The sequence below is a fragment of the Pygocentrus nattereri genome, chromosome 21 (assembly GCF_015220715.1).
Source record: "Pygocentrus nattereri isolate fPygNat1 chromosome 21, fPygNat1.pri, whole genome shotgun sequence".
Classification (NCBI taxonomy): Eukaryota; Metazoa; Chordata; class Actinopteri; order Characiformes; family Serrasalmidae; genus Pygocentrus; species Pygocentrus nattereri.
This window is the reverse complement of record NC_051231.1, coordinates 24,688,582-24,697,548: the sequence shown is the minus strand read 5'-3', so window position 1 is coordinate 24,697,548 and position 8,967 is coordinate 24,688,582. Positions and strand designations below refer to the sequence as shown.

Sequence of the window (8,967 nt, the reverse complement as noted above, 5' to 3'; positions counted from 1 at the left end):
AAGGCTGAACAATGAAACAGGTTTTAGATAAAGATAAATGTTATGATTAGGGGTGTGAATCCTTGAGCTGCCTGCGCATCGATTCAATTCGCAATTCACTAAGAAGTAAGGGGGGTATGTCAAAATAGTCATCAAGGAAAAAAAACATTTTTTTCCATAAAATGTTTCCAATCTCTAAGAATATAATATTGCAGCACAGCAATACCAGCTGCTGAGGCACTACAGCCCATAGGTCAGCTGTTGTGTTTTGCACACTGAAGCTCAGTATAGCCTGGGCACCATGTATTTTTATAAATAGTTTTTTTGCCTTTTTGTAGCTTTGCCTCCTTTATTCGTCACTGTCATCTCGACAATATAATGCTATCTATGTAAAAACAGAGCAACTTGCAGTGAGTTAAGGCACAAGCACAAGCATTAAAGCAACTGTATCCACATATAAGGCTTTGGCCTGTCATTAAATTAAAGCTAAAACAGACAGCTAGGTTTGGTTTACGATCAGCAGTGCCTGAAAAGTGGTTTGTAAATCTCCATTATTTGCTTGTCAACACTGGCCGAGCTACTCATGCATTGTAAGAGCTACTCATGCATTGTTTAGAACTGTATAATATTGACACCACATGGCAAACATACTTCTGCTTCTACCAATATATTGTATTGATGATAACACATTAGTGAACCCTCCATGTACCACAGCAGAAGGCTGGCTTGCATTATTTTTCACCAAAATTACTTATGTTAAATGGATCTTGTGAACCCCAATTAATCCTAACAGCCAAAGAACATGTGATTAGTAGGACACTCACAGCACACATAAAAATACCTGATATATGATACAGCACTAGTAGATATACACATGACAATAAGTCTGTTTCCCTTACACAAGTCAATGTCATTGGCATAAACTGTGCATTATGACCTACATGAAACTACACTATTTCATAAGAAGTCAATGAGCTAATAAGCACTGAAAATGTTTCCCATTCCATTGTATTTGGACCCAGAGTTTCCAAGAGTGAAGATCTACAACAACAATAAGCTTGGGAAGACAAAGAGACCAACTCCTCCTCCTCAAGTCACTTGAGGTGAAAAAGGCCCTTAACCCTGCTGTGTTTGTACATGCTGGGAAAACAGGGACACCAGCAGTGTCATTCTAATGAGCATCTCTGAGAGGCCCAGTCCATGTGAAGCTACAGCATAGAGCTCAGCTACAGAGAGAAATGTGTTACCTGGCTAATGAGGCTGCTCTCAGGACACGGTTGCAGCTTCAGCAGGATGGGGGGTGGAGACAGAGAGAGAGAGAGAGAGAGGTTAAGAACGGAGGGAAAACAGAGAACGAGAGATAAGTGTAGGTCCTTCTAACAGACTTTTTCATCGTATAAGTGTGAACTTTCTGAGCTGCTGCTGTAGATGGAAAAGGAAGTGCTCAAGTGATTTTGCTTTAACAGTCAAAACACACCAAACAACAACACAGAGAAAGAGATGTTGAGAATGTCTAGGGAAGTCTAAGCAACAATTCAGAACTACTGTGAACAAACATATAGCACATCTCCAAAACAAAGCAACATCTATACCACATATGTACAAGTAATTGGAGCTGCAAATGGCCTCTCCTTAAAACGATGCCTGCAAGGTTGACCTCAATTCTCCAGTACAGCAGGTATTGAAGGGTTAATTGGTGAAAAGAAAAGCATCACTGATGTTCTTCTGAACGTGTTCTGACAGCAGCCTTTAAAAGCCACTATCCAGGAGAGAGGAAGTGCAGCTCAAATCAATTTGTCCCAAAGTGACTGTCAGTGTGCCTCTCTTTCCCTCTTTCTCTCTCTCTCTCTCGATCGAACTCCAAAGAGCCTGATCCAGCTCTTCGTAGAAAGTGATGCTTTACACCCCAATGTGCAATCAGCGGAATATCCCCTTTTTTCACAGCTTATCTCTTCCCAGCGGGGCTCAGCACGGAAAGAGGCCTACGCGTCAATGCTTGACCAGCTCCACTACACGTCCACAATCCCCCACAACACAAGTGATGCCAGGTTAAAGATGCTATGCATTACATGCAGAACTGTCATTGTGAGGATAGCAGGCACTAGTGTCGGAAGGAATCAGATCACAGGGTGTTTCACACAGGGTGAAACTGAGAGGCCAAAACAATAAACAGCACAGACACTTGATGACTAGAATAAGCAGTTACGATGATACATGAAAGAATGTTCTAAATCTTATACAAATTCATGATGTACAGTTACTTATGGTGGTTAAAATTCATCACTTAGAAGATGGAACTTGTTATAACTTTAAAGGCCAGTAGCAAAATAGTTGGATGCATGTATCTCTTAACGACAGTTCATACACTTTGAAATGCATCCGAGTATTATGGAAGGATTGCTGTATACTGAGTGGCGTTGGGCTGCTCACAATGAAATTAAGAGCCAGAAGCAAAATCTCCTCAGGCAAGCTCACAGGACATGAATAGAGGACACCGGGGGGACATTTTTCATTTTTTCAATTTGCACAGCTTAAATAAATAATAAGGGCCTTCTTGCATCTGCCATACCCACATACAGCCACCTAAAGAGGAATACAGCATACACATATGTGCTATATAGGCATAGTCTAGTCTTTTGATATAATAATGATATAATATAATATAATAATGAATCAAGTGAAAAGCCTGTATACATTATGCAAATGAGGTCAGAGAGCTTGATAGGACCCTGACCAGGCTAGTAGCAGGACAGCAGTCATTTCCCATTCTGTCCACATGGTTTGACTTGGCTAAGCATCACCTCCTCAGCAGTCAATCGAGAACAAGAAGAAACTCTTTTTCTCAGTCCTGACCAACTACTTTAGAACCAGCTCGATCACAGCAACGCAGTTCTAAATGCCTCATTCAGCTAAGCAGTTGTCAGTGCACCCTGTAATCTCTTGCTCCATCAAGTCTACTTACCACATGCTTGATACACATGTTAATTAAAATGACCACAGGGAAAACCAGTAGTGCGTCACATCAAATGACACTCTGTGCCACTGCTTATTCATAAAAATATAAAATCTTTCCTGTTGATTTTTTTTAATGGGGCAAAATGGAAAATGGATATTGTTATAGCTGGAAATATACTTGGGCGGCGTCAATACACTATGGCGGTGCCCATGTGTATGCAGCCTATGTGTGGGACACAGTAGCTACAGTATCCAAACACCTAATTAGTGAATTCAGTTACTTAAAGACACATCTGTTGCTGACACAGGTGTTCATTTGTTTGCACAAAGCTTGTATAATGTCTGTAGAAATGTACTGCTAACAGACTTAGACCCTTCACATGAGTCTGAGGTCACCATACCCAAAGTCCAGCATCAGCTACAGTACAGAATATAAAACCTCCCAGCACTGAGCTGTGGAGCAAAGGAACTGTGTTTTCTGACTAGATTTAGCACCACCCAATACCTTTGGGATGAGTCAGTGTGGTGTTTGGGATCCAGAACTAATCATCTAACACTGATGCGCTTGTGACTGAATGTACTCACATCGAAATTGTCACATCAATGTTGCAACTTCTGCATGTAAAGCCTTCCTAGAAGAGCACAAGCAGTTACTGCAGCAAAGAGGGACAGACTCCCTATTAATAGCACTGAGCAATGAAACTTTGGATAAGCAGGTGTCTATTTGATAATTGTGTCACAGCAAGTAAAGTAGAAATACACAGTACACAGCGCTGTGGATCCTAGGATGGAGACTGAGACTCCCTGTTTTAAACCATTCTCAAATGCCATTGTTGTTGATTCTAGATTAATTTTGCATCAGCTCACAGACTTCAGCCTGTTTCCTCAACATACACCATCAGCCCCATTACTCTCCCAGGTGACGGTTCTGGGTTATGCAGCACTGCTATAATCACAGTCCCTAAGATGAACATCGTCCCGTATTTCCGTCGTTCCTCTGAAAACATCACCCTTCCCCCAAATGAGGTCCTAGACATTGACCAGAGGGGCCTACTCTACAGAACTATAGCCTAAAATTACAATACAGAACCAAGAGTAGGTATCTGGAAGGACTGCAATGTTTTGAGAACAGGTCACCACTGTACACTGAGAATAGAGCAGTAAACATTGTGGGCACGAGTTCAAGAAGTCTACATGGTACAGACGCATTCAATCATGCAGATCCACAGTAACTAAACAAGTGAATATCTAGAAGGGTTTAATATATATGTATCCCTCTCATTTACTGTCTTTCAACAGAACTGTTCACTGGAATAAGTGGAATTGCTGGGAGGGTTCTAACAAAAGACAAGACCTGTCCTTGAAACATCTCAGAAAAGATTCATACGGTTCATACAGATGAACAGATCATTCCATTCTTATCAGAATGGAAGCGCACTGAACACCAAATAATTGATTTTTTTGTATTTCCTCCAGAAGATTAGCAATAGCATCACCTAACAACACTGGTAATGAAAGCTTGGCCTTTACTGATATTGGACCACACCAGCATTTGTTGATATTAAACCTAGTTTTAGAACAAAACAGGAAATCTTTACACTGTCTTAACAAAATCTTGCACTACAATAGAGCAAAAACAGGTAAATATTTTCAGACATAACCCCCGACTACAGAAACCAGCATGCATCAAAGTTGGAGCACACCCTATTCAAATGACCAAACCATCAACTGATTCCATCACAGAAAGACCATGTAATTAGCTTGGACAGTTTTGTATATGCCATTACAATTCCCTCTCGTTTTTTTTTTTCTTTTTTCATTCCTTTTTAAATTCATCCGCCTCTTTTCAGACATACCAGCATAGCAAATCCACAAGATAAAGCTTATTCCAGTGTTACTGGGACAACACACCAGCACACACAATGGAAACACAGCACTGAAAAGAGATTGGGCGAATAAATGGAAGGCTAGAATCTTACTGAAAAGAACGGGAGAAGAATAGAGCAACTGTATTACACGCAGGACGCCGGGGATGTGGGAGGGAGGAGATGGGGGGATTCACCAGCAAATATACACAGCAGGAGACGAACGAAAGATTTAAATTGCTCCACTATAGCCAGCTGTGCTGCTCAACTGCTCATTTAACATGGATTATGCTTTTTATACAGCCTCGTTTTGCTTGATAATCGAATAAAAGAAGAATTATATGCATATTCATTGTGATCAGGGGAAGAGACAGACCTTTACTGATGCTGCACATTAGTGCCACCGCATCCAGACTTGCTTTCTCTTGCTTTCTATCAGCCAAAGGGATTCTCTGTTAGCCTTGAAATACACATGGAAATCTTATATGCAAAGCACAGAATCATCACTAGTGATTTCATGGACCTTGTGAGAAACAATGGTTCCGTTTATGAACATCTTATTCACATTGTGTAGTAGGGAGGGAGAGAAATAGAAAGGCAGAGAGACAAAAGAGAAATCATATGCAAAAGCACAGACCTGTTGCTGGAAGCTCCGTCGAGAGCACCAAAGAAGACACAAGCACATACACAAGCGCGGCCGAGTTATTAAATGCACTGCAGGCTCTTACCTTTGAGAATGCTCTGGCCACGCAGCATCTCCCGTGAGACGAAGGCAGTGTAGAAGCTCTGGGAGAATCCAGGTCTGCACGGATCCACGGTCAGACCTTCAGGACTCCCCTGGGGAAGACAGACATTATTGGCTGTGAAATGCTGAAGATGGGTAGCAGTCAGGAAAACTGATTTGAGAGCACAGGGGTGTTAGCTCTTGTCCAGGGCTTTAGACACTGGCCTGTAGCAGATACACAGCACTGTTACTGGAAGATAACTATAAGTACAAGATTTTTTTAGTGATGCACGATAAAATCGCAATGTTTTAGACAGACGACTATATGAATACAAATTAATATTTCTGATTAATTGATTAATTAACATTAATGATATTTGATGGTGTTGGGCTGCAATGCTAGAAGTCGCATTTCATCTCTAATTACTTTAACAATTCACATACTGCACATCTCTACATCATGTAAAACAAGGGCAAAGATATTCTCTGGCATCATCAGAATTCAAACTGCAGTCTCGCGACAACAAAGGAGTAACATTAGAGAGTTACAACACTTAGGAGGAAAAATCCTTTTTGAATAAAACGGGCAGTTGGTCGGTATTCTTTAAGCACTGCCGATACTCATGATATGCTCAGAAAACCTCATCATGACATAACGTATCATCATGATATCGTATTGTCATAATGCATAATCCTAACTGGGGTGGGTTCATTAACCCTTTATGTCATACTAAGGCTTATTACTCAGTAATCACACTGAAAACAATGCAAAATCAGTTGTTCCTAAATTACCAGAGTCAGGAATGGAAGCCTGCTCCCGCCTGGATATTTAGAGGTTTAAAAAGAGAATGAATCACCTGTCTCAGCAGCATGCAGTGCCAATTCATGTTGGTGGCAAAAATCCTTCTTCAGGAAAATTAACAGATGTTCCATTGTTTGGGATAATAAACAGATGGCCACAGGGTGTCAAGTATGGTTTCAGCTTGACAGATAAAAGGTCATACTTTTAAAAAGGTAAGGCCCAGAAATATCGAGTGAATCCACATATCCTGGACTTATTCCGAAATTCAAATCAGTTGGCAGATAAGAGTCCATTTGAACAGGGGAATCTATTTTAGGACAGTGACCCAGTGTGTGTGTATGTGTATAATTGCATCTGCGGCTAAATGGAGAACACTCACTGTGGAGATTTAGCATAATTAGATGCCGGGTCATATGTAGGTTATTCCACTCCCAGACTGATTGGCTCTGTAATTGTCCGAGGGTCAAGCTCAAGTTTTTTAACTTTTAAAAGAGGAAGTGACAGCTTCAAGGGACTGATCTATCTATAAATCCATCAGTCTTCCACCTTGTATAATATGAAATATTAATATAATATAAAACAGTCCATTATTGCCACCCACCATGCAGATGAACATACTTCTGTTGCTGCATCCTTCCTCTGGATTTCATTTCCAACTGGCTCATCAGTGCGTGAATTAATATCAGTCATATCCAACATTGGGTGATTCATATCCGTTCAATATTTACTGGACACGGCTGGGGAAGCTTGTGCTCTGCCATGATGTGTGTGTGGTGTGTGTGTGTGGTGTGTGTGTGGTGTGTGTGTGTGTGTGTGTGTGTGTGTGTGTGTCCTCTCCGGAGCCTATACATCCGGAGAGGCCTTTACATATGTCACCTGTGAACATAGACTTCAATTATGTAATGACTGTACACTTACATTAGGATGTTGCTTTAATTATTCTGTTTTACATACTAATGATGAAGTACTTAAAACATATTTTGTAAAATCTAACTCAATGCAATTGTAATCAAAAACGACTACCTTAAGAACAAATGGAGTGAGACTCATGCTTTGCTAAGCCAGTGTGTATGTATCTGCTGGAGGGGGGTGGTGGTGTGGGGGTAGTGTAAAATCTAACTATGCAGTTCTAAGGGGAAAAAACTACCACCCCGCAAGTATAAAGCCACTGCTCAGATACACGAGCAGAACGCAACCGATTCATATGCCTCTTCTACAACCAGTTTACACTTAATCTGCAATGCAACACTTTTGTCTACAAGTCTGGAATTAGCTGCAGCGTTCATGCTCCCTCACTGAACCAACAGCATCCAGGCGAACCACCACCAGCAGCAGCAGCAGCAGCATCGCCGCATCCTCTGCAATGTAGCTGTGAGGAAAGTGCAGCTGCAGGCGAGCGCATCACACACAGCCCCACTACTGCAGCTACGTTAGCAGACCGGCGCTTTCACTGCATTTCCCAACCTGTTTCAACTACACGCGCGCACCAAAACGGCCGTTCAGTCCATTAAACCCACTTTTAGCTCCATTAAAGAAGACTGAAACAGCATTAAACCCTCCGTCCCCCCCAGTGAGTAAGTCCAGCGATGGAAACGCAGAACAAAACAGTGAAACTTGTTAGTTCTACAGCAGCGCTGATGAATTCACGCTATCAGCCACACTCGGTGAAAGAAATTAGCTCAGACTCACCAGAGAGCTTTCCACGGCCAAAGCGCACGCCAGAGTAACGACGAAGAACAGGTTCATTTTGGTTCTTTTGTTTCTATATTTTCTTATTTTTTTGCCGTCGAGACCGACCGCTGGTTCCTCGCTGGCTAATTTGCCGGCGGTTTCTCCGGGTTTTCCTCCGTCCTCAGTCACCAAGAGCCGTGAGTGAACGACCAGTGCCCGTTGGGAAAGAGACAGAGCCTCGTCCTGGTTTGTCTCGCGACCAACCGGCAGGTGGAGGATAACGGCGCAGTTCAGCTCAGCACCGCGCGCGACTCCTCCGCTCGGCGCGTCACTGAAGAAGCCCCTCCCTTCACTGAAGAGTTGCGGTTCCTTTCCCGCCCTTGTTCTCCTCCTGCGCTGCGATTGGTTGGCAGCCTCCTGCCCCCGGAGCTGTGATTGGCTTGTAGTTCACGCTCACAAGCAGTCCACTGTTTTACGATCCATTTAGCTGACTTAGCTCCTTTGGATCAATGGCGTTAAAAATGTGAGGTTCACAGACTTTACCGTGAGGTGTGGGTGGTGTTTTATGATTTAGTGATGCTGGCGCTCTTGGCAAAAGACAGAAATGGACCCCCCTGGATGAAAATGTTTTAAATTAGTAGGGGTCCTAGCTCTGTGCTCCCCAGTGGCGCAAAAGTCTACAGTGCAAAAATGTCCTGGCAAGTGAAACAATCTTACATTTAGTTGATATATATATATATATATATATATATATATATATATATATATATATATATATATATATAATATTTCTCATTCTGAGACTGTTATAGGAATATTATTAGTTATTATAGTTAAAAGATTATAGATTATTACTTTTAGACATGTTATACTTGTTTTACGTCATTTTATCAAGTGAAAGGATCTCACTATACTGGCATGTTTATGGTTTTAATAAATACGCTATATCTGCCAAAACAGTGAAATCATTA

At 41.7% G+C, this 8,967-nt stretch overlaps 1 protein-coding gene across 2 annotated transcripts in view; it reads right to left on the bottom strand.

The window, feature by feature from the left end:
- The window catches only part of cdh4 (cadherin 4, type 1, R-cadherin (retinal)), a 324,747-nt gene extending 316,441 nt beyond the window's left edge, over positions 1 to 8,306 (bottom strand). For both annotated transcript variants that reach the window (XM_017712252.2, XM_037532428.1), the window contains exons 1-2: positions 8,015 to 8,306; positions 5,528 to 5,636 (exon numbers count right to left, since the gene is read on the bottom strand). In XM_017712252.2, the coding sequence (XP_017567741.1) occupies positions 5,528 to 5,636; positions 8,015 to 8,071 (166 nt within the window). In that variant the 5' untranslated portion in view covers positions 8,072 to 8,306. The remainder of the gene's footprint in view (positions 1 to 5,527; positions 5,637 to 8,014) is intronic.
- Positions 8,307 to 8,967: the final 661 nt, after the last annotated feature.